The sequence below is a fragment of the Danio aesculapii genome, chromosome 23, assembly GCF_903798145.1.
Source record: "Danio aesculapii chromosome 23, fDanAes4.1, whole genome shotgun sequence".
NCBI lineage: Eukaryota > Metazoa > Chordata > Actinopteri > Cypriniformes > Danionidae > Danio > Danio aesculapii.
The window spans coordinates 1,893,483-1,920,561 of NC_079457.1; the positions used below are offsets into that span (position 1 = coordinate 1,893,483).

At 39.9% G+C, this 27,079-nt stretch overlaps 1 protein-coding gene across 2 annotated transcripts in view; it reads right to left on the bottom strand.

The window, feature by feature from the left end:
* Window positions 1-27,079, bottom strand: part of camta2 (calmodulin binding transcription activator 2) — a 63,983-nt gene that overhangs the window by 17,467 nt on the left and 19,437 nt on the right. For both annotated transcript variants that reach the window (XM_056448671.1, XM_056448672.1), the window contains exons 8-16: window positions 26,692-26,817; window positions 24,726-26,386; window positions 22,715-22,841; window positions 22,403-22,537; window positions 14,038-14,198; window positions 9,993-10,177; window positions 9,119-9,197; window positions 3,564-3,810; window positions 1,145-1,455 (exon numbers count right to left, since the gene is read on the bottom strand). In XM_056448671.1, coding sequence (XP_056304646.1) covers window positions 1,145-1,455; window positions 3,564-3,810; window positions 9,119-9,197; window positions 9,993-10,177; window positions 14,038-14,198; window positions 22,403-22,537; window positions 22,715-22,841; window positions 24,726-26,386; window positions 26,692-26,817 — 3,032 coding nt within the window. The remainder of the gene's footprint in view (window positions 1-1,144; window positions 1,456-3,563; window positions 3,811-9,118; window positions 9,198-9,992; window positions 10,178-14,037; window positions 14,199-22,402; window positions 22,538-22,714; window positions 22,842-24,725; window positions 26,387-26,691; window positions 26,818-27,079) is intronic.

Below are 27,079 nucleotides of genomic sequence, written 5' to 3' on the forward strand. Positions count from 1 at the left end.
TGTAAAGCTAGTGCTTCTGGTGAGAGCTCTATGTGACTATTTTCAATTTCATAAGGTGCCAATTTCATAAGGCGACAGCATGGCCAGCGCAGAAATTCCATTGAAAATACTGGGGTAAAATTAATTTCCATATTTTAAAGACATGGCGCGGAAAGAATCTCAACCAGGCAGTGAAGATCACTGTTTTTTTAAAGAAATTAAACGTGGCAGTTCTGTATGAGATGACGATTAACTGGAAGCCCTGGGGCTGGCTGACGGAAATTAAAAGTCTGTGTGCATATAGCCCATTCAAATTAAATAGCACCAAACTACTAACACTACTTTAGAACTTTACAAATGTTGTCAAAAGCGTGAAACAAATGAGTTAAAATTCCTCAAAACACACTCTGGATTAGGAGGGAACTTATATAGTCATCAATGGAAACCTTGGGTCACCTGGTGGTCATGTCTGGTACTGCAGCAAAACTAAATACTGCTGAAAGCTCAATTTTGGAGATATCAAGTTCAAATTTAGAATATAATTTGTTCAGATATTTAGCTTAGATTTTGTGTCAGTTTCAGGCTTAAAACAGGTTTTGAAAAAATATATTTTACAGCTGAATCAGAATTATTTGTCATTTGCCATTGCAAGTCTCTGTATAACATAGGTTTATTCTGGAGACAATCCAAAACAAATATTGCTTAAGGGGCTAATAATATTAAAATTAAAATGGGTTTTTACTATTAAAACTGCTTTTATTCTAGCCGAAATAAAACAAATAAGACTTTGTCCAGAAGAAAAAATATTAGAGGAAATACTGTGGAAAATTTCTGAATCTGTTCAACATTACTTGACAGATATCTGAAAATGAATAAATATTGCAAAGGGGGGCTAATAATTTTGCCCTCAACAGTATGTAATATAATAAAGTACACATTTATTTTAATATATTCAAAAACTTTAAAACATTTAACTTTTTGGACTTGCTTTACTTCAGCTAAAACTTCCTATCTGTTGTCTTTAAAATGAGCCGAAGCTTAAGTTAAATCTATGCACCAAAGCTTTGAATATTGCATCATTTAAATTGCGCATCTCAATTTTATGCCAATGTGTGATTGACGGTTAATGGTTAAAGCTTTAGCCAATCAGATTACATCAGCTCACCTGCAGGACCTCGTCAGACAGGTAATCCTCGTTCTCTGCGTTCTCGCTGTAGTTGAGCAGTTGGTCCGCGAGCTCCGAGTGCAGGGAAAGAGCGTCTGCGTGCGGGACGTGCGGATCCGTGGGACTTGCAGCATCACAGTCCATCAGAAAGAGCGAGTCTGTGGAGCCGACGGGGGGCGGGACCGAGAACGGGGAGGAGGGCGAGGAGGCGGAGTCCATCGGGTCGGGGACAGAACCACTGGAGTAGGCAGAGCTTGGGGAGGGAGAGGGCGGGTCACTGGGGGAGGGCACACTGCTGGAGGAACTCAACCCTGACAGAAAGAGAGAGAGAGAGAGTTATTGAATTGATAAATAGGGTTATTGAGAGTTGAATAATAATGTGATATTTTGAATAATAATGTGATATTTTGAATAATAATGTGATATATTGAATAATAATGTGATATATTGAATAATAATGTGATATATTGAATAATAATGTGATATATTGAATAATAATGTGATATATTGAATAATAATGTGATATATTGAATAATAATGTGATATATTGAATAATAATGTGATATATTGAATAATAATGTGATATATTGAATAATAATGTGATATTTTGAATAATAATGTGATATTTTGAATAATAATGTGATATTTTGAATAATAATGTGATATTTGAATAATAATGTGATATATTGAATAATAATGTGATATATTGAATAATAATGTGATATATTGAATAATGTGATATTTTGAATAATAATGTGATATATTGAATAATAATGTGATATTTTGAATAATAATGTGATATTTTGAATAATAATGTGATATATTGAATAATAATGTGATATTTTGAATAATAATGTGATATATTGAATAATAATGTGATATATTGAATAATAATGTGATATATTGAATAATAATGTGATATATTGAATAATAATGTGATATATTGAATAATAATGTGATATATTGAATAATAATGTGATATATTGAATAATGTGATATATTGAATAATAATGTGATATATTGAATAATAATGTGATATTTTGAATAATAATGTGATATTTTGAATAATAATGTGATATATTGAATAATAATGTGATATTTTGAATAATAATGTGATATTTTGAATAATAATGTGATTTATTGAATAATAATGTGATATTTTGAATAATAATGTGATATATTGAATAATAATGTGATATATTGAATAATAATGTGATATTTTGAATAATAATGTGATATTTTGAATAATAATGTGATATATTGAATAATAATGTGATATTTTGAATAATAATGTGATATTTTGAATAATAATGTGATATTTTGAATAATAATGTGATATATTGAATAATAATGTGATATTTTGAATAATAATGTGATATATTGAATAATAATGTGATATTTTGAATAATAATGTGATATATTGAATAATAATGTGATATTTTGAATAATAATGTGATATTTTGAATAATAATGTGATATATTGAATAATAATGTGATATTTTGAATAATAATGTGATATATTGAATAATAATGTGATATATTGAATAATAATGTGATATTTTGAATAATAATGTGATATTTTGAATAATAATGTGATATATTGAATAATAATGTGATATTTTGAATAATAATGTGATATTTTGAATAATAATGTGATATATTGAATAATAATGTGATATTTTGAATAATAATGTGATATTTTGAATAATAATGTGATTTATTGAATAATAATGTGATATTTTGAATAATAATGTGATATTTTGAATAATAATGTGATATTTTGAATAATAATGTGATATTTTGAATAATAATGTGATTTATTGAATAATAATGTGATATTTTGAATAATAATGTGATATTTTGAATAATAATGTGATATTTTGAATAATAATATGATATATTGAATAATAATGTGATATATTGAATAATAATGTGATATTTTGAATAATAATGTGATTTATTGAATAATAATGTGATATTTTGAATAATAATGTGATATTTTGAATAATAATGTGATATATTGTATAATAATGTGATATTTTGAATAATAATGTGATATATTGAATAATATAAGGGGACGCCCTTGTATGGTCAAAGGAAACTGTATGGTGGCCATGTCTGGTACTGCAGGCAAACAAAATCTGAATGTTTTTTTATATTTGTTTTGTTTTTGTTTGCTTTTTTGATGGTGATGATTTACTCTGTTTTTTATCTTAGTTTTGCTTTTTTAAGTAAAAGTTTAGTTTAACAACAAAAGTTTTTTGTTTTTGATGATTTGCTGTGTTTTTATCTTTTAAAGTATCTTTGTTAAGTGAAAGTTTTAGTTTTTGATGATGCTGATGATTGTTCTGGTTTTTATTTCTTTTTTTAAGTAAAAGTTTTATTGTTGTTTTTGATAATGATGCTGATTTGCTGTTACCGGTGTCTGGGCTGCTGGACAGTGGGGATGGTGGCCGGTATGGCGGTGAGGCTGTGTGCGGTGTGTGTTCCTGCGTCTGAGAGTGTGTGTGCAACTCCTCCAGACAGCGCGCCAGCCGTGTGTGTCCCCGTGAGTGAGCCACAGCCAGGGGGAGACGACCCAAAGAATCTGGGATGCCCAGAGCGGCGCTACTCCAGCGGTACAACAACACCGCAGCCGCCTGATGACCCAGAGCACAGGCCCACATCTGAAAACACACATACAAACATGACCATTACACTTATGCACAAAACTGGGGTTTTTGTGCATGCATTTTAACCCCTGTGTACTGTTCTATGGTATATACAGAACTTCTTAAGTTGAATGTAATAACTTTTACTACCTTTTTTAATACCTTCAAAAAAACTTTTTTTATACCAGCACGATTCAGAGCTGCAACTGTACTGGCGTAAATGAAATATATTTCCAAATGGAATAACATACTGCAGATAACATATACATTTAAGTAAAGCAAAGGGATTAATTAAGATGTCACAATGGGCCTTTGTCCATAGTTTTTAATCAATGTTATATATGTCATAATTGTCAATAGCTGCTCTTCTAAGAACAGTTCAGTACGGTTACGGTTGTTTCTCCACTGAGCCTGGAACGTTGGGCACAATTACAAACCGCTCTCTGCCCGGAATTCTGTGCCGATAGATTCTGTGTGTTGACATCGCGGCTCTGTTGCCAAGCTACCACCAGTGTTGCCAGATATAACAGACATTTTCGAGCCCAAAAGCTGTTCAAAACCCACCCAAACCAACAAAAAAAAAACGGCCAAAATATTAGGTTAATATTTTACTTATATTTAATTGATTTAAATAGAAATTAACCTAGTTACTTTAACTGTCATAATTGTTAACCATACAGCAACCAACACCAGCAGTCATAGAATCACAACATCACCGGATCACATTGAAACACTGCCCCCTCTCACCCACACACTCTACTGCCTATTAGAGTATGTTTTACTTTCGACATGGGGTCTAAATTCGGCCCATTTGGCATTTTAAATTCTTTCGAACATAATTAGGTGCTGCTTGGCAATCAGACAACGCTTTATGTTTGTTTTTGCTGTCAATTGCGGGAAAAAATGATCGATTAAAGTGTCAAAATGAACTGCTGTGAGTTTAACTGCAGGCGCTGTGTGATGCACGTGGATGCGAGGTTATATTAATCATCTTTTTGCAGACGTGGCAATAACCCTCACTGCCAACTACAGGCCTAAGCCAGTCTTTAAATCTTAAGTCCTCCAGCCAGAGGTCCGAAAACTTGCATTTCCCCATGTATTAATTTAATTATGAACGAAAGCGAGCTCGCCTATATTGTTGGCAGCAAGCCAGCCGGGTAATCAGTTTGTTTCAGCACGCGTGAGCGAACACCACCTCACATGATATGGCTCAGGTCTTACTCTTAACATAAATAAATCCACGCAAATTTTAGAATAGAGGCCTGCACAAATCGAAAGTTTAATACCTTATCAGATGACGTTAATTACTTTTTAATGTCCTTAATTTTGGCTAATTTCATTTAATACCTTTTACAACAGGACACCCTGTTCAGATTGACTGCCCTTTGGTTATGTTGGTGCTGTTTTTGACCCATTGACTTCCATTATAATCACATTTATTTATTGCAAAGCCATGGCAGCGTATAATCATGCATTCCTGACTGTTGCTGGTTTTCCCTGTTGAGAAGAGGTCAAACATGTCATTTTTACTGTTGAACATCCGTTGGCAGCATTACGCCCCATTCACACGGGGCATCGGCATCAACACTTCCTATTCACTCTGAATGGGTGACGTCAAGCGTTGCCGAACTGAATTGTGGATCCGTCGGCACTGCTTCAATGGCATTGCTAGTTGCAGAAGTTGGACTTCAGTTCTGCCTTTGACACCATCATCCCATCACTGCTTGAGTAAAAACTGACCCAGCTCTCTGTTCCTAGCTTTGTCTGTCAATGGATCACCAGCTTTCTGAGAGATAGACAACAGCTAGTCAGAATGGGCAAAATCACATCCGACAGCCGCACCAGGGATTTGTTCTCTCCCCACTGCTCTTCTCCCTGTACACCAACGACTGCACCGCAAAAGACCCCTCCATCAAGCTCCTAAAGTTTGCGGACGACAATACTGTTATCGGCCTCATCTAGAACGGTGATGAGTCTGCATATAGACAGGAGGTGGAGCGGCTGGCTTTAAGGTGCAGATACAACAACCTGGAGCTGAACACGCTCAAAACAGTGGAGATGATAGTGGACTTCAGGAGAAACCCCCCTGCACTCCCCCCACTCACCATCATGAACAGCACTGTGGCTGCAGTAGAGTCATTCAGGTTCCTGGGCACCACCATCTCTCAGGATCTGAAGTGGGACACTCATATAGACTCTATTGTGAAGAAAGCCCAGCAGAGACTGTACTTCCTTCATCAGCTGAGGAAGTTCAACCTGCCACAGGAGCTGCTCGTACAGTTCTACTCAGCTGTCGTCCAATCCATCCTCTGCACTTCAATCACCCTCTGGTTCGGCTCAGCTGCCAAAACCGACCTCCGTAGACTACAGCGAATAGTCTGGACTGCTGAACGAATCACTGGCACAACCCTTTCTACACTTCAAGAACTGTACTCTTCCAGAGTGAGTAAAAGGGCTCGCAAAATCACTCTGGACCCCTCACACCCAGCACACTACCTGTTCGAACTGTTACCGTCTGGTCGGCGCTTCAGAGCACCAAGCACAAAAACAGCCAGACACAGGAAAAGTTTCTTTCCTCAGGCTGTCTACCTTATGAACAGTTAAATATTCCCCTACTGTGCAATAAATATGTGCAATACTTTATCATACGCACTTGTACACAGCACCTTAAATCAATATACAATGCAATACTTTCTCGCATTTGTACACAGCACCACATAACCTGTACATTTATAACAAATCTGTACATACAACTCAACATCCAAAGCTTTTTGACTAACTGATCTCTGTTTAATGTTTATCGTCTTTTTTCATATTTATTTTGTGTTGTCACTTGTCACTTTATGTACACTGGAAGCTTCTGTAGCCAAAACAAATTCCTTCTGTGTGTGAAGCACACTTGGCAATACAACAGATTCTGATTCTGATTCTGAAATACCCCAGTTTAGACAGTAGCCGTTTCATTGGCTGATGCTGATATGCCGATCGCGTCAGCCCCAACTTTAGACACGCCGTCTATCAAGCATTGATGCTGAAGCCCTGTGTGAATTGAGTGTTAACCCTTTTTGGCCCATTTCCACTGAGTGGTACGGTACGGTACGGTACGGTACGGTGCGGTTCGGTACGCTTTTATGGCTGTTTCCCCTGTCGAAAGGCGTACCGAACCGAACCACTTTTTCGAAAACACGAGAAGGGTACCAAAAGGCGGAGCTAGATGCGCAGCTAAACGCTATTGGTTTACAGAGATACGTCATTCGCTTACGCAACAAGCCAGAATGAAAACAAAAAACCCGCCATGTTTAAAATACACAGCTGAGAGATTATAGCGGAATTACATATACATATAATATTGAGCCATGGACGACCCAGGCTCAAACAAACCTTGTCGTCATCTTGATCAACAGCCACATAGCCATGGAGTAGAGCAGAATCTACGCTGTGCCTCGTAGTTTTTTATGAGGCAGTCTGAAGCGAGAGCGGTTTCGCTTTATTCCTTGAGTTCGCCGCGCGTCTAACATTATATCTGAAATAACAAACTTCTTGAGCTGGTGATAATAACCTGCGCTTGATTATTGACCTGCTTTTGAAACCCGATCCTGTCAGACACTGACAAACACGAGAGTGAAGCGTGAAGAAACAAAGGAGAAGCCGGAAAAAAGGAGCACATTATTATTCACCAAACATGAACAAAATGCCATGATTAACTAACTTATTATCTTCACCTTTTGGACTAATATGAACTCAGAATGACGGAATTACTCTCTAACAGAGGCTGCATGTGCTGCTGAAGATTACAGACACAGATGAGAGGTTTACACTGACTGTAGGCTATCTTTTGTGTTGTTTTTGAACCTAAATAAGGACTAAATGTCTGCTATATGTAGTTCTTCTGTAGTTGGGAACATATCGGAGACTGTAAGGGGCTGTATGTGTTCATATATGTTCATTTATTTAGTTATTTAATATAATTACAGACGTTACAGTAGGCTATTTCGCACTGTCATTGATCTGCCGTTATAATCAACTCATGTTCATAGAAAAGTTAGTAATAAACATTTCTACACAAGTATTTATGTGTGTAAAGCATCTGTGTTGTGAGAAGAGCTTCTCATATAATATGTAAGTGACCCGTACAGCTTTACTGTAGACATTTATTCGAGCGAGAATGACGTCGACTGAAACTTTCTGTCATACACCACACCCACCAAAAGGGTACCCTTGTTAGTGGAAACGCAAGTCTGATAAAGGTGACCCGTACCAACCCGAACCGTACCCTACTGTACCAGTCAGTGAAAACGAGTCATTTGATAGACCTGTGCTGTGTTTCTGGTTTTAATATGAAATTCAGCGCAGTAAAACAGCAGATTATAGTGTGTGCAGAAACACACTTACTGTGTTTACTGTGTTCTGACAGCAGAAGGGATTATTTACATTTTCTCAGACATATCAGGATAAGTATGCAAAGGTCTAAGCAGAAGCTATGCTTTTTTTGCACTGCAACTGATGATCAACAGTAATATTTACACACTTTTCCTCATCCCATCAGGGAAAACCAGCAACAGCCAAGAATGCATGATTATACGCTGTCATGGCTTTACAATGTGATTATAATGGAAGTCAATAGAGCAAAAGCAGCACCAACATAACCAAAGGGGAGTCAATCTGAACAGTGTGTTGTTGAGTTTTTAAAAGATTTTAAAGTATTTTCCCCAAAAATGCATCAAAATAAGATTTGTCAGCAAAAATCATCCCATTTGCTGAAACACAGAGAAAGTCGTGGCCAAATTAAGCCTCAAAATCAGCCCAGAGTGGATGAAAACAACCCAATAGCACACAAGGGTTAAATGCAAATAAGCTGTTGCTTCTATGCAGAAGAGGACAAAGCCTTTGCATGCTATTGTCAGAAATGAAAGCAGTGGATTAAAGCCTTACATGTTGAAATAAGAGTCAGACACTAGCTGTGCTTCTATTCAAAGACAAGAATCAAACTTATGTGCAAAACTGGAATTTGTGTGCATGTTCTGTGTGCCTTTAAATGCAAATGAGCTGCTGCTGCTTTCCAGAAGAGGGCGGAGCTTTCGCATGCTATTCTGACACTCCAGAAATAAAAGCAAACCTTTAGTGGCCGATAATGTCAGATATTGATATTAAACACACATAAGAATAGGTGGCTGTGAAGATAAGACTGATCAGCAGAGTATTCTGAAGGAGGATGTGAGATTAAAGAGTGCAGTGATGATGCTGGAACATCACAGCGACAGATTTCCTGTATACACAGTTTCCTGTATATCCTGCGCTTCTGTAGTGAATGTGTGCAGCGTACCAGAGGAGTGCAGGAGAAATGATCCACATTCAGAGGATCCACTTCCTGCTCCAGATCCAGACTGTTCACACTGATACTCCTGACACACACACAAAACACAGAATGGGGTCTTTAAAATCTCAGGTCAGTCTCACATGCTGTCACTGTTCAGTTACATTGCAGTGTTTCACTGTTTAAACAGTTTATACAATACAAGTGTGTGTGTGAGCATGTGTGTGTGTGTGTGTACCTCCAGCGTACGAGCCTGTATATGTGTGTGTACTTCCAGCATATGAGTGTTTATGAGTGTGTGTACCTTCAGCGTATGAGTGTGTATATAAGTGTGTGTGTGTGTCTGTGTGTGTGAACCTCCAGCGTATGAGTGTGTGTGTGGTTACCTTCAGTGTACGAGTGTGTATATGAGTGTGTGTGTGTGTGTGAACCTCCAGCGTATGAGTGTGAATGTGAGTTTGTGTGTGTACCTCTAGTCTATGAGTGTGTATCTTCAGTGTATGAGTGCTTATGTGTGTACCTCCAGTGTATGAGTGTGTGTATAAGTTGTGTGTGTGTGAGTTTGTGAGTGTGTGTATAGCTCCAGCATATGAGTGTGTATATGAGTGTGTGTGTGCGCGTGTATACCTTCAGCATATGAGTGTGTATATAAGTTGCGTGTGTGTGTATGTTTGTCTGTTTGTGTGTGTACCTCCAGAGTATGAGAGTGTATATGAGTGTGTGTGTGTGTGTGTGTGCGCGCGCGTGTGTATACCTCCAGCATATGAGTGTGTTTATAAATTGCGTGTGTGTGTATGTTTGTCTGTGTGTGTGTATATTTGTCTGTGTGTGTGTGAACCTCCTGAGTATGAGTGTGTATATGAGTGTGTGTGCATGTGTATACCTCCAGCGTATGAGTGTGTGTATGAGTTGTGTGTATCCCTGAGCAGCGGCGAGGTGCAGTAGGGTCATTCCTCGATGTCTGGCGGAGTGTGTGAGTGTGTCCGTCTCTCCGTCTCGCTCCCACCGGCCACCCGCCATCATCCGCTCACACACCGCCACGATCCTGCGCTCGAACCACAGCCCCGACTGACACACACACACACAACATAATGAATATACACTCATTCATTTATTCATTCACCTACATTACTCATTTTCATCTAACCTTTTAGCAACTTACTAATGTAAACAACAAAAGCAATCAGGTCAACAGATGATCAATAATCTGTAGATGCTGTGTGAACATAACTGTACACCTGGCATGTTTTAACCAGAGGAAAAGTAGAAATATATTAGAATGTGTTAATGTTATAAAGACACAAGTTGGAAAAAAATCTTCAATTGTTTATACAATATATACACTCACCGGCCACTTTATTAGGTACACCTGTACAACTGCTCGTGAACGCAAAATTCCAATCAGCCAATCACATGACAGGGTCAAGACGATCAAGAAGAAAGGGGATTTAAGTGACTTTGAACGTGGCTTAGTTGTTGGTGCCAGATGGGCTGCTCTGAGTATTTCAGAAACTGCTGATCTACTGGGATTTTCACGCACAACCATCACTAAGGTTTACAGAGAATGGTCTGAACAAGAGGAAATATCCAGTGAGCGGCAGTTCTGTTGATGCCTTGTTGATGCCAGAGGTCAGAGGAGAATGGCCAGACTGGTTCCAGCTGATAGAAAGGCAACAGTAACTCAAATAAGCACTCGTTACAACCGAGGTCTGCAGAAGAGCATCTCTGAACACACAACACGTCCAACCTTGAGGCGGATGGGCTACAGCAGCAGAAGACCACACCGGGTGCCGCTCCTGTCAGCTAAGAACAGGAAACTGAGGCTACAATTCACACAGGCTCACCAAAACTGGACAATAGAAGATTGGAGAAACGTTGCCTGGTCTGATGAGTCTCCATTTCTGCTGACACATTCAGATGGTCGGGTCAGAATTTGGCACCAACAACATGAAAGCATGGATCCATCCTGCCTTGTATCAGCGGTTCAGGCTGGTGGTGGTGGTGTAATGGTGTGGGGGATAATTTATTGGCACACTTTGGGTCCATTAGTACCAATTAAACATCGTGTCAACGCCACAGCCTACCTGTGTATTGTTGCTGACCATGTCCATCCCTTTATGAGCACAGTGTCTCCATCTTCTGATGGCTACTTCCAGCAGGATAACGCACCATGTCATAAAGCGTGAATCATCTCAGACTGGTTTCTTGAACATGACAATGAGTTCACTGTACTCAAATGGCCTCCACAGTCACCAGAGCTCAATCCAATAGAGCACCTTTGGGATGTGGTGGAACAGGAGATTGGCATCATGGATGTGCAGCCAACAAATCTGCAGCAACTGTGTGATGCTATCATGTCAATATGGGGCAAAATCTCTGAGGAATATTTCCAGTACCTTGTTGAATCTCTGACACGTATGAATAAGGCAATTCAGAAGGCAAAAGGGCTCCAAAGCGGTACTAGTAAGGTGTACATAATAAAGTGGCCAGTGAGTATATATATATATATATATATATATACATACATATGCAGAAAATGGGGAAAATGTTTTTGTTTAAATCCCGTTTTCTGCATTCACATTAATTTAGGGACTTTGGTCAAAGAAAATCCAGGGGAGAAAATAGGCTCGAATCACTGTTGTAATATCAATTACAGATAGATCAGGCAAATCATATGAAAATGTTTATAATTATTTTTTTAACACACACACACACAAAAAAATAAAAAAATAAATATAAAAAAAATAAAATATATACATACATACATACATATGAGCAATCAAACTTGCCATGAAGTCAAATATTTTCCAGTACTTTAAAAATACTCAAAAATGTCTCTGTCAATGTTGTCAAACTATTAAATTTGATTTAACAAAGTCACACAATTTGAAATGTCACATCCATCACATCCATAACGGAAAAGTGTCCTCAAATCCAATACTAAGCTTTTCCTTCATAAATGCAAAAATATTAAATCAAATCAAATCAATCATGTTTGTTCTATAGTGAGTCAACTCTTCTCCTTTTGATTAGCATTATTTCTTTTGGGTTGTGCAGTTTAATTCACAGAATTTCTACATAGTATGATGTATACTGCAAACATCCATAGCGCATGTTTATTTTCCTAAATTAAAATACAAAACATGTTTACAGAGTGATATTTTTCTGACCCCATAACTCAGTAACTCAGTGGTTAGTTGTTTTGAAAAATATAAACAGATGCTTCAATATAATGTTAACATATACTTTCAATGTGAATTTATGTTTTGAGATTTTACTGCAAATGTCACATCCATAACGCTGGAATTGCTCATATATATATATATATATAGGTGATGTATTTTATACTGTAAAAATCATTAGCACACCACATTATATGACCCCACTCCTAAACCTAACCAATTTTGAATATGAAAAAACATGTTAAGTATGATGGTTAAGCATTTTGAATTACGAGGTCACAATAAATGTCCTCATAAACCAGCTCAATGGTGTAATATCAAAATCATACTCATGTCATTAAACACATCTGTGATTGTGCAAATTCCCTCATCCACCATCCAAACACACACTGACACACTATACATATATACACACATACAAACACACGCACACACACACACACACACACACACAGAAGTACATACATACTCTATCTCTCTGACACCCTCCCTCAGTTTTTTCCTCCTGTTTGTGTGTGTGTGTGTGTGTGTGTGTGTGTGTGTGTGTGTATCCCTCTCTGTCCTCGTGCTGTTTTGACGTAAGAGTGGAAAAGCTCAAACTGAATGCCGTGAATCTTCCAGATGATTCTGCAGAGCGAGACGAGTGTGTGTGTTTTACTGTGTTTTACCACCTGATGATCCAAAACAACTCCAAACATCAGCACTAAACCTGAGGACACCGCAGTATTTCACCAGGAGAACTAGATGTGGAAAACCTGAACAGTAACGTGAGAGTGTGTGTGTGTGTGTGTGTGTGCGTCAACATGGAAAAAGCGCTATTAATACATGCATACCGAAGTGATGTCATCGGCAAAGTTGACATTCCTCCGCTAACCCTGATAACACACACACATAAATCCAGTGCTCATCAACACACTCCACATCCTCCAGCATTTACAACACACAAAACACACACACATACAGAAACACACTCTTACACACACACATTGTCATGCAACAGAAACACATACTCAAACACACACTCTCATCATCCTCTAACAGAAACACACACTATTCACACTCTCATTCAAACACACACTCTCTTTGACACACACTCAGACACTCATAGAAATCCTCTCAGTTACTCACACACACACTCTCATGCACTAAAGAAAACACACACTCACAGAAACACACTGAATCAGTGACACACACGCTCATCCACTAACAGAAACACAATTTCACACACACACAACACAATCACAGACACACTCAGTCGCATCTTCTCAGAAACACTCAGAGAAACACTCAGAGAAACACTCTCTCACACACACACACTCATTTACTGACAGAAACACACACTCACACACAAACACAAATCACACTTACACACACTCACTCAGTCTCACACACACTTTCATTCACTAACAGAAACACACACACATAAACTAATCAAACTCGCACACACAGAGACACACTCCCACTCAAACACACTCTCTCCATGACACACACTCAGACACCCATAAAAACACTCTCGGTCACACACTTACTACACACACACACACTCATATACTCAGAGAAACACTTTCACGCGCACACACCAACACACACACACACACACACACACACACACACACACACACACTCGGATACTCAGAGAAACACTTTCACACGCGCACACACACACACACACTCGGATACTCAGAGAAACACTTTCATGCGCACGCACGCACGCATTCAAGCAGAGAATGTGTGTGTGTGTTGTACCTGGTTTTCTGGAGTCAGGCGTGGAGCGGAGCTTTGACTCCTGGACAGCTGCTGATGGTAGTGATTGACATGTTGATGCTGCTGATTATTATTGGACATTTCTGCCATTCTCCGCTCCATCTGCTCCAAACGCTCCAGGATGGACATCCGGAACTGGTTATCTGGACAGAGCAGAGATCGTCAACGTCAAATGATGTTCATGACCAGCCATTCGGAGTGAAACTGGAGCTCTGAGCAGATCCTAATCCTAACCATTACTGAATATATTCATATATACAGCAGGGGAAAGAAGTATTGAACACGTTTCTGTCTAAAGGTGCTGTTGTCTTGAAACTTTCACCAGATGTTGGTAACTACCAAATAAATCCTCATATATGCAAAGAAAACAATCTAATTAGTTTACAAATGAAGTTGTGTGTAATAAAATGAAATGATGCAGAGAAAAAGTGTTGAACACATGAAGAAAGAGAGGTGTAGTTGGTCAGTAAAAGCCCAGACAGCAGCTGAAATCTCTCAGTAGTTCTTCAGCAACCCTCTGCTCTTCCTCAGTGTAGCAGGAGGATGAAGATGAAACCAGGGTGGACATTTCAAGACAATGATCCAAAACACAGCCGAGGAGACTCTTTCAGGAAAGAAAATCAAGCTGTAGAATGGCCCAGCCAATGACCTGAACTCAATCCGATTGAAAATACAGAATAAAGCTCAGATTTGATATGCGAGACCCACAGAAGAGTCAAGATGACACTCTGTTTCTCTGTAGTATCTGGATGCAGCCTTTATGATGCAAGCTGAGATTGCATCACTCAGCGTTGCAATGAAAATGTTTTGTTTTGTTTTTATGTTTGTATTGTTTTAGTTTTTACCAAAATCCGCTTCAATTCCAGATCAACAGCTCCTTTACGAATATTATTCCCAGGAAAAAACATGACACGTTCATGATTCATGCCCATTAGTAGTGGGCCGTTATCTGCGTTAATGTGCTGTGTTAACGCGAGACTCTTATCGCACAGTAAAAAAAAATATTGCCGTTAATCTATTCTCAAAGTTGGGTTGGGAGCTGGGTCTATTCTACACAAGCTATGATGACTTTCACCTTGATATTTTAGCCCGGATGTATACCTGCCCGGTGAGCTGTCTGACAATTGGTTCAGAAGTGCCCTTCTGAATCAAATCAGCAGAATGCCTGACTTTAACTGCAGTTCGGCAGTTTCACTTTAACTCATGAACATTTCATTCATGGCCCCGTGACAAACTGGGGTTTTAGATGCAAATAAGGAGTAAGGACTGGTGAGAGTGTTATGGAATTTAACAACACATACTGAATGGAAAGAAAAAAACTTCCACATTTCTCAATGTGTGTGTGTGTGTGTGTGTGTGTGTGTGTGTGTGCGGTCCTTTACTGACAGCCGCGTGTGTGGATCTTGACAGAAAATATCAGTAATATCTGGATGCAGCCTTTATGATGCAAGCTGAGATTGCATCACTCAGCGATGCAATGAAAATATGGTGAAAAGTCCTACATGACGGAAATAGTTTGATTGCGGTGTTTACTTCAGTAATGCCACTAATATCTGCACTCCACATGTCTTAACTCCATTTCTGTTTAGTTCAGTTATGACTTTAGTCAGATTAAGGTCATCAATAATCGCTGTTTGGAGTTTATGTAGGCCTACAGTTCAAAACTCATGTTTAACTGTATAAACAGTAAACACAAGTACATCTTATTGAACATCATTTATTTTCATCACTGATTATCATAGTAGAACAGTTTCTCGAGCAGTTTGTGAGAAACAGGAGATAAGCCCCTGCTCTAATGCGCCACCTGGCTTGAGAAACCCGTTCTTAAAGACTTACTTTTAGTAATTATTTAGGTAGAACACATATCCGGAATGCCTTCGTCAGAATTCAAGTGAGTCATTTTAATCTAGATTAACTCCAAGACTACAGTGAGATTAATCTAGATAAAAAAAAATCTATGCCACCTATAATATACAGAAATTGACAAATATATAACGATCCTACACATTTTCTTATGCATACAAAATTAAAGCGATTATGTTCCTTCTATAATTATTGAATATAAATATGTACATATAGACACAAGTACAGATATTCCACTATCAGCCCTTTAATTTAATTAAAGCATGCAGACAGAAAAACGTCTGGGTGCAGAATACACGAACCTGCTTATTATTATTGTTATTATTATTATTATTATTATCACAAGATGGCGCCAAACAGGTTGGCGAGCAGTGACAGGTAAGCATTATATATATATATATATATGAATATACTCACTAATGGCCAAGATGATTGTTAGTACCCAGTTGAATCTGTGTTATTAGTTTAATAATTTTAATGTTTTCTGAAAATAATAAACCTTAAAATGCGGAATTGATCTGAACAATGGCATTAGTCAGTGCTTAATTTGTAAATTTCAAGGTCCCGGAACAGATCTGGGTAACAGATCAGGCATGTTACTGGAGGAGGGAGAGGTGTCGCGAACGAAAGTGAAGTGGGGACGGGAGTCGCAGAAAAAAATTGAAGAGCGCATCAGAGCGGGGCAGGGAGTGTTGCGGGCGAACGTGAAGAGGGTTGGGGAGTCGCGGAAGAAAGTGAAGAGTGGGCCGGGGCGGGGTTGCATGTGAGGAGGGGGATCGATAAAATGAGGTGCCGGATCAGATTTCAGAGGTGTCGGATCCGGACGGCTTGTTCCGGCACAAATGAAGCCTGGCATTAGTGGAGTAAATGTGCTTTACAGCCGGATTTAATTTGTTTTGTTTGTATATGTCATTTTAATGATAGTTTTAGTAATAATTTAATCTCTGTTAGAAGCTTTTGCCATTTCTAATTTTTGTTTTAGCAATTTCAGTACTTTAATAATCTATTTTATTTAATTTATATGACAAACTGGATTTTAAAGCTGCTTTACAGCAGAAGCTGAATATGTTTAATGTTTTTTGGTAGCATTTTTACTACTGTAGTAACAAAGGATTATTTATGCTAAATAATATTCATTCGGGGCGGCACGGTTGCTCACAGCATGAAGGTCGCTGGTTCGAGTCCCGGCTGAGCCAGTTGGCATTTCTGTGTGGAGTTTGCATGTTCTCCCCGTGTTGGCGTGGGTTTCAGTGCTTCGGTTTCTCACACAGTCCAAACACATGTGCTATAGGGCAATTAAATTGACTGTAGTATATGAGTGTGTGTGTGTGTGTGTGTGTGTGTGTGCGTTTATGGGTGTTTTCCAGTTCTGGAAAAGTTGTGGCTCCAGTTGCAGCTGGAAGGGAATCCGCTGCTTAACACATATGCTGGAATAGTTGGCGGTTCATTCCGGTGTGGCGATCCCTGATAAATAAAGGGACTAAACCGAAGGAAAACGAATGAATATTCATTCATTTTCCTTCGGCTTAGTCTCTAGTTCAGAGATCACCACAGCGGAATGAACTGACAACTATTCCAGCATATGTTTTACGCAGCGGATTCCCTTCCAGCTACAACCTAGTTTCATTATTTTTTATTATTATTTTTATAATATTACTATATATTAGTATTGATAGTATTGTATACAATATTTATAGTATGAAGTCGTATTTATTTTTGAATTTGATTTAAATTGTGAAATTGCTTTAGCTCTTACTAACTTAATTGATTGAAGTTGCCATGGCAACACTACGCTTTTTAAATACTTATTTTTTGCATTTAATTTTAGTTCAGCAATTACAGTCAAGTAATAGAAATAAACCTGACATAATTAGAATAAGGGCAACACTGTGGCTCAGTGGTTAGCACTGTGGCCTCACAGCAAGAAGGTCGCTGGTTCGAGCCCCAGCTGGGTCAGTTGGTGTTTCTGTGTGGAGTTTGCATGTTCTCCCCGTGTTGCCGTGGGTTTCCTCTGATGCTTTGGTTTCCCCCACAGTCCAAACACATGCGTTATAGGGGAATTGATGAACTAAATTGTCTGTAGTGTAGTGAGTGTGTGTGTGTATGAGTATGTATAGGTGTTTCCCAGTTCTGGGTTGCAGCTGGAAGGGCATCGGCTGTGTAAATGCTTCAATTGATAAGCAGAACGTTTATCAGTCAGAAACACAACAGACAACATCAGTATATCAATCTGCCTTTAACACACACTTTCACAAACACAAAGCAGAGGCGCGTGTGTGTGTGTTAGTGCTTGATTTACAGTGTGTCTGGATGTGTTGACAGCTCAACTTTTACACATGCGCACGCGCACACACACACACACACACAAACACACACACACAGCGTTTAAACACACAGTTCGTCCTACCGACACCATCTCTGTTTCTCTGCGCCATCACGGTTCAGACTCAGAAAACCCTGAACTCCATGTTTGTCCCTCTTCTCTCTCCGTCAGCGGTCAAACATGTCAGAAAACGCACTGAAAATTCTGAATACACACCATCATAAGAGGACGCGCACACGCTCAGACCACAGAGAGCTGGTGGAGAAAATAATATTCCACACACACGAGGAGAGAAGACGCGCGAGTATACACACGCACACACACGTCTGTCCTGGATCAGGGAAAGTCCCGAATGAGACGCAAGAGAGACGGAGATGAGCTTAAATTACTGAGAGAGAGAGAGAGAGAGAGAGAGTGTGTGTGTGAGTGTGTGTGTGACAGAGAGAAAGAGAGAGAGACTGTACTCTTGGATTTAAATAGGCTTTAACGGAGTGGCAGAAATAGAAACGGCTGATACACACACACACACACACACACACACACACACAGACACACACACACGCGCACGCACACACATACACACGTGCACGCGCACACACACACATACACACACAATAACTAGACTATAACAACTGAAATATGAAAACACACAAACAAACACACACAAACACACACACTCACACAATAACTAGACTATAACAACTGAAAAATGAAAACACACAAACACACACACACACACACACAATACTAGACTATAACAACTGAAATATGAAAACACACAAACAAACACACACAAACACACACACTCACACAATAACTAGGCTATAACAACTGAAAAATTAAAACACACACACACTCACACAATAACTAGACTATAACAACTGAAATATGAAAAAACACAAACACACACACACACACACACGCACACACACAAACACACACACTCACACAATAACTAGACTATAACAACTGAAATATGAAAAAACACAAACACACACACACACACACACGCACACACACAAACACACACACTCACACAATAACTAGACTATAACAACTGAAATATGAAAAAACATAAACACAAAAACACACACACACACACACACACAGACAAACACACACTCACACAAACACACAAGCAGAAGCAGTTTAGAGACACTGAAAAAAAATGGTCTGTGACTTACTTTATTTATATTTTTGTGGTGAGTTTCACAATTGTGCTGCACATTTTGAGGTATTATATTTTTACTAAATTATTTTCTTACTTTTGACCTCAAGAAACACTGACTCAGTTACGCAAATTATTATAATTCTTTCTTAATATTTAGATTTTCATTTTATTTCAATTAATTATTATTTTTCTTAGGGTATTTTTTAATAATTAATAATTAAATTGCACATTGTGAGTTATTATTAACTGTAGCTTAGATGTAAATTTTAGTTTTAGTAGTTTTATTAGTATAAATTGTTAGTTGCCAATCATTTCAATTTCTCCTTTAGTTTTTACTAATTATTAACGATACAAATATTAAAAGGCACCTATGGTGAAAAATCTACTTTTCAAGCTGTTTGGACAGCCATATGTGCATGTATGGTGTATAGAGCGTCATATTGGGGTGATATAAACACACCCAGTGCTTATTTTTTTCAATTTAACAACATTAAAACGGTGGACCAATTGGAGCGGTTTTCAGACCGAGCGCAACTTTACGTAGGAGAGCGGTCCCCCCGCCCACCAATATTGATTGACAGGCGCGTCATCATATCTTCAGTTTGTTGATTCACGTCCGCCATTTTCAGCGTGAGTCGAAGCGATATCACTAAAGGAACACGCTAGCTCTATTTTTAGATGCAAGGCTCATTGGGCTCAACACAAGATCAATATTCTCCACATTATCGCTCTAATCGGAATTATTGGTTGTATCTTTAGGTAGGTTTGCAAACATGTGTACTTCTCATTGAGTCTACCTTATACTTCAGCCGTTTGCATTTCTCGCGATCCCAGAAGCTCCCTGTGATCTTAACTAGGTCCAGCTGGAAAAGTGCAAGCGCGTTGCCTAATGTGCGCATCTCTCCATTGGAAATAAAATAACAAACCTGCCTGCAGGTCACACACCAGAAGCGCTGCTCTGTGTGGTGCGACGCTGACACAGCTCCACGCATTTTAGAATTCTAAACATAGGTTTTTATCAGGGTACACACAACGGTGCTTCAAGTCGGCAGCTGGGCAGACAGCGCCATTGTGTGTACCCTAATAGAAACCTATGTTTAGAATTCAAAAATGCGTGGCACGACGATTCGGGACACTTCATATTTCTGCTGCGCTACAGAGAGTGTCTGGTGTGCCATGTCGCGGCTTCGAGCGGCGCATCCGGTGCCTCAGTCAAAGTTAATTCAGTGTGTGTGGTTATTAGTTTCTGTGTACAAGCTCGGCACTTGAAACTAGCACACAGTTGGCTGTAAAACTGTACAAAGACACCAATGATTTTGTTCTCTCTGCTTGGTCTGTGTCAGAGTCGTATATGTACGACTGAATGCTGATCCTCTCACTCCTGCTGCTTCTCTCAGTCTGCCTGTCAGACTCTGTTGCAAACACAAAGCGGGTGAGCTCATGGCTCCGCCCCCTTGTAACGTTGGGCGGGAAGCCGAAACTAATCTACATGTGAAGCAACACACCCCTAAATCAGCGAGCTGTGGACACGCCCCCAACATGACACTTTTTAACACATTATAATAAAACAATCTGAACACGTGTGTTAAACTGAACCTAAACTGGCACACTCAGAAGAGCCATAATATTAATATTCAATCATAAAAAAGAGGTAAACTATGTGCCCTTTAACTTAAGTTCTTTATCGAGTGTTTATTTCATAAAACACTAATGTTTTTTTCCTGTTTGTGTTTCACATGTCTCATGCTGCATTCACACCAGACATGGCACGTGTGGATAAATATAATAAACTAATATTAAAAAACTATTCACGCATAAATGGATGCATGAATATTTTGTATTGAGTTTACTCGCTTCAATCGGGCGTCAAATTTGATTCATCCACGCATCAAATACACTCCTGTCTGCCCGGTGACTAGCTTCATGCTACATGGCTAACTTGGATTTTATTGAGAGTAGCTAAAAAACAGTGTCAATTTGTTCAGCGCCATGTCTGAGTCCACTAGATCCTTTCAGGGGTGCACCCAGCTCTGTGAGTTCATCAACTCCTCCAGAATCTGTGCCTGGGTGATGGAAGCTTTCAGCTGTGTTTTCGACTGAGCTGTGTATGGTGTCGGCAGGAGGATTGCCTTTTGGGACACCAAAAACAGGCACTGCGTCATAATAACACCCCAACAAAAGCAAGCACTCGATTGGTTAAAGTGGCCTGAATGTCCACTGAAGTTCAGATTCTAAAACTTGAGCAAACACGCAAAACCCTCGATGTCTATTCGCATCTTTGCATTGATTTAACATGTAAATCGTGTAATCCCCCCCCCTCCCCCCGCTAATCAATTTTTTGGTACAGTCTGGCCAGCTTTTTGGTACAGTCTCCATGCGCATCAAACCCAACGCGCAAGCATCTCCATCTTGATGCTTCTGTGGGTCTCGTCTATCAAATCTGAGCTTTATTCTGTATTTTCTATTGGATTGAGGTCAGGTGATTGGCTAGGCCATTCTACAGTTTGATTTTGAAGCATCTGAGATTCTTCTCGGCTGTGTTTTGGCTGATTGTCTTGCTGAAATGTCCACCCTGGGTTCATCTTCATCCTCCTGCTAATGTAGATGTTGGACTGAAGCAGCTGATATTGATTTACACTGAGGAAGAGCAGAGAGTTGCTGAAGAACTACTGAGAGATTTCAGCTGCTGTCTGGGCTTTCACTGCCCAACTACACCTCCCTTTCTTCATGTGTTCAACACTTCTTCTCTGCATCATTTCATTTTATTACACACAACTTCATTTTTAAACTAATTAGATTGTTTTCTTTGCATATATGAGGATTTATTTGGTGGTTACCAACATCTGGAGGAAATCTCAAGTCAACGGCACCTTTAGACATATGTTTTCTGAGAAAAATGGGGACAATATTAATTTTCCATGCTGTATATATGTGTGTGTATGTAAATACCTGTGTGTGTTTGTGTGCATATGTGTGTGTGTGATATTCACCGTCCAGTGACAGCCAGTCCAGCTGTGAGCTTGGTAAAGACGAGGCGTTGCGAGCGCGATACTCGAATAGGACAGATGAGGAGACGGGGATCGAGTCCTTCAGCACGTGAAGAGCCACCAGACCCGCTTCATGAGCTGCACACACACACACATAATTTAAAAATATGTTTTTTTTTATTATTAATGATATTGTGAGTGTCTGTGTGTGTGTGTGTGTGTGTGTGTACAAAAGTGAGTGTGTACATGAGAGTTATTGTGCTTGTGCAAGTATGTGTGTATGAGAGTTGGTGTGTGAAGGATGAGAGTGTTCACCTGGACAGTAGCATCGCAAGACGCCTGGCTGAATAAGAGATGCAGGAACTCTGCTCTGGTCGAACACACACGAGTATCTGCCGTCCGTCTCGGACCACGGACCTGTGATCAGCACCTTCACTCCTCCCTAAACCACACACACACACATACGAATCAGAATCAGTTTTATTGCCAAGTGTGCTTCACACACACACACAAGAAATTTGTTTTGGCTACAGAAGCTTCCAGTGTACATAAAGTGACAACACAAAATAAATATGAAAAAAAAAAGATGAACATTAAACGCCTCAGTTATTAATATTTCATTTATGTCTAATATCTAATACAAACCAGTACTGAGAACTCTGGAGTTTAGAATAGAATACCAATAATGTCAAATGTAAGACTTTTTAAGAGCATTAAGTATTAAATTTAAGAGCTATATCACAATATCAAAAACAGGCAAAACACAAAGAGAAAATGCTAAATCACAGAATTAGTGGTAAAATAAATGTATTTAAATTGAACAGTACTGAAGACAGGTTAGATGCATCACTGAACTACAGAAACAAACAAACAAACAAACATCTTAAAGCTGATTTATACTTTTGTCTGGCGCCGCATCGCGCACCTCACTAAACAGACGAGGCTTTTAAACTTGAAGCATTCGCCATTGAGATATTCTTTTAAATGACAGGAGGCGGTCAAAAGAAACAGACAGTAAAGTCAGGCAGATAAACAGAGAAGAAGAAAGTTTTCACAACTAGGTCATATCATTAACATCACTGAAGATTTTTAAACTAATTATTTATTATCATTTATTATAATGATTATAAAGATTTTTATAACCATTCAAGATTTTTTAAATCAAACTTTGGTGCATCACTTGCTTTTGTTCATATCTCGGACAGTTCTACCTATTAAAGTAAATATTAAAGTAAATATTAATGACAGCAGAACATGTGTTGCTCTACAATTATATTTTTATTATGGCAAGAAGAAAAGCAAAAAAAAAAGTACACTTACTAAAATACTGATGTTTTATTTTATTTTGCCCACTCCACAACTCACACATTACTGTCTGGCTAGTTTCTGTCCTCTACTTATGAGCTAAAAAGGCAATAATGCTCCAACATTCCTGACCATCATCACCAATAAAGCCTAGAAAAACAGGGCATCAGTATACTGTAAACCGATAGGTTCAAATATTCCTTTCCAGTTATCAAAGACATCATTTATTCCTTCATTTTAGTTTGTAAGAATTAAATTGTTCAGAGTAAAACCTATGACTGCTGGAAAAACCCATTCAGTAATATTAAAACCACATGGGTCTTCACTTTTTCATGGCCTCTTTTTGTTTTAACAAACTCATCCCTCAGGTTTTTCCAAACTTTTACATAAACGTTCCTCCTTTTTCCACGGTTGTTGTAATTTCTAGCCAAGAATTATTGATCATCTGGTTCTCCCTATGATCACGCATGGACGGATCATGAAGATGTGTGTACAGTCGTAGCTGTTCCAGACAAAATCTCTTCAAAGTGTTTCATATTCAACTCAAATCAAACGTAGCGCCGTGCAAACTCTTCACCCGAGTCTCAAAACATTTCGTGAGCTCCGCCAGCCAAAATCATGTCACACACACCGAAAGCAAACCTCCGCAAACACAGCGATGACGTCACATTCGCCACGCTCACGGAGTTCAATAACAGAAAGCTGATTGGCTGTTGCATGTTGGTCTCATTTGTAGTTGTAATCTACAAATTACCTCAGGACTAGTGAAATAAAGAACTACAACACCACGAAAACCAAGCAACAACAAAGAATTTAAATGAGCATTAGATTAGTAGTGTTACATGGACATCGGAAAAATAAGACCTGTGCAGAAATATTAAAGACCCAGAACAGCCAATTTAAGACTTTTTAAGGCCTAAAGTTTCGATTTTTAACTTTTAGACTTTTTAAGACCCCGCGGAAACCCTGAACAACACACACATCTGCCAATAAAGACATGTTTTTGCAGTGTGTTTCTCACCTCCGGGTAAGACCACTCGGGGGAAAAGTCTGTGATGTTGGTCAGGCGCTGTGTGTCCTCCGCAGCGCTGCCGGCTGCGAGCGAGTGTGTGTTGGTGAGGAGTGTGAAGGGTAAAAACGAGCTGGATGGTGATGGCTGCGGCGGAACCATGTAGCGAACAGGGTAAACAGGCGGAGCTGGGGTGGAGGCGTGGCCAACAGCTTCATCCGTAATCAGCTCAGAGATGAGGTCAGGGAAGGCGGAGTCAAATGTAAGCCCCGCCTCCTCTCCATCAATATGGGCACAGTGGGTGGTGTCCATGGGCGTGACTTCTGATTCAAAATGAGTGGGTGGAGACTGCTCCTCTTTCACCTGTATAGGAGTCACACCTGTGGGTGCGGCTGGCGGTGGAGTTAGAGTTTGTGGTTCGATGCACATAGAGTGCGATTCAAGAAGACAAGACTGCATTTGAAGCTGCCTAAGCTCCGCCTTTTCTCCTTCTTGATTGATTGGCAGCACTTCCAGGGCAGGAGTAGGAGGAGAAAGCGGATTGGTCTGTAAGTTGCAAGGCGGGGCTTGAGATTCAAATCCAGGAGGAGAAGTGCTGTGATTGGGCGGGGCTTGAGTGTCCATTTCAGTAGGAGGAGCTCTGCAATTTGTGGATAGGGAAGGATTCAATGAATCCAGGCCTAATGCTGACTCCAAACACAGCAGAGCCGGAGTCATCGGTGCTGGAGATAAAGACAGAGATAAAGAAGCCGGACTGGAGGAAGGACGAGCGGGATTACTCTTCCTCTCCACTTCAGAAGAGAAAGAAGACAGAGACGAAGGTGGAGAAGTGGGAGATAAAGCCAGAGATGGAGGCTGAGGAGATGTTGAAGGAGGAGGAGATGGGGAGGAGGAGGTGGAGTTAGAGTGTGGTGTTAGGGCAGGGCCTCCGTAGGTCTGCCCCTGTTTGGGGCTATTGAGAAAGGAGTCAGGGTCGAACGGCAGCAGAGATGGGGACGACGGGTGCAGGAGTGCTGTAGTTGTTTCTGGAACAATGCGTTCAGTCAGCTGCAGGCTGCCAATCACAGGGCTGGACAGCAGAGTGAGTGACAGCGTGGCCACGCCCTGATTAGCAGGGATGGGGCTCGGTGGGGAGGCGGAGCTCGGAGGGGAGGGCGTGTCCTGTTTGGGCGGGACAGGAGATAAAACAAGCCGACCGCCTGCACGAGTTAGCGACAATCGGGTTGAGCCTAACTCGCCGTTTGACTCCTCCCCACAGCCACGCCCCACTGCTGTCGTCATGACGATGACTGCATTTTGCGGAAGTGCCACAGTTGCCAATCCGCCCCTCTGGAATCCATTTCCGTTGCTTAGCGAGATCGTTGGTGCTCGCTGTGTTTGTGGCGGACTTGAAGATGATGAGGAGGAGGAGGCGGAGCATGGGGAAGCCACGCCCACTGTGTCCTCAACCCGCCCACCATCTTCCGGCGTTCCCGGTGGCTGCTTCCGTTCTGAAGGCAGGACAGCCACTAAAGCGTCTCCTGGCCCCGCCTCCCGACCGAGCTCCGCCCCCGAGCCCTCGCTGGCCAGATTCTGCAGCTCGGTGAGTGCGGGGTACGGCGCGGGCAGTTTCGGGGAGATGATGCGATGCTTTGTGCTGTTGCAGCGGTGAGGAATGTTGGATCCGGGAGATGCTGCGGGAAACACACACACACATACAACAGGTCACTGCTACAATCTACAATGATCGATCATTTGGGATAATGCTAGAATGTTTCTGAAATTTTTTTACACCAAGATTGCATTAAAATGTGTGTGTGCACGTGCTTCAGTGTGTGTGTGTGGGTGTGTGTGTGTGTTATTTGTTTGTGTGTGTGTGTGTATATGCATGTGCTTATTTGTGCGTGTGCTTGAGTTTTTTGCTTGTATGTTTGTGTATGCATGTGTGTGTGTTTGAGTTTTGTTTGTATCTGTGTGTTTGTGTCTGTGTGTGTGTTACCACAGAGGCAGGTGTGTGTTCGCGGTTGTGGTTTGGTCTGTTGTGTTTCTAGGATCTGTTGCACCATCTGCTCCACCGAGAGCTCCACAGCTCCGTTGCCTCCGCAAGACCATTTCAAACTGTGGACTAAACAAACACACACACACATATAAACACACACATAAAATACAAAGATACTGAAGTAAAAACACAAACATGCCTCTTAGATTAAGTGTGTAAATGTTCAATCACTCATTAACGAGGCATATGATTAATTGGTAAATGATCAGGCTTGTGATCATTTAGTCGTATTTTCCGATTGTGCACATGATTGCTCATTTCCACATAGATCAATTGTGTGTGTGCGACGAACAACAGTATAAGTCTAAAAAATAAATAAAAATACGAG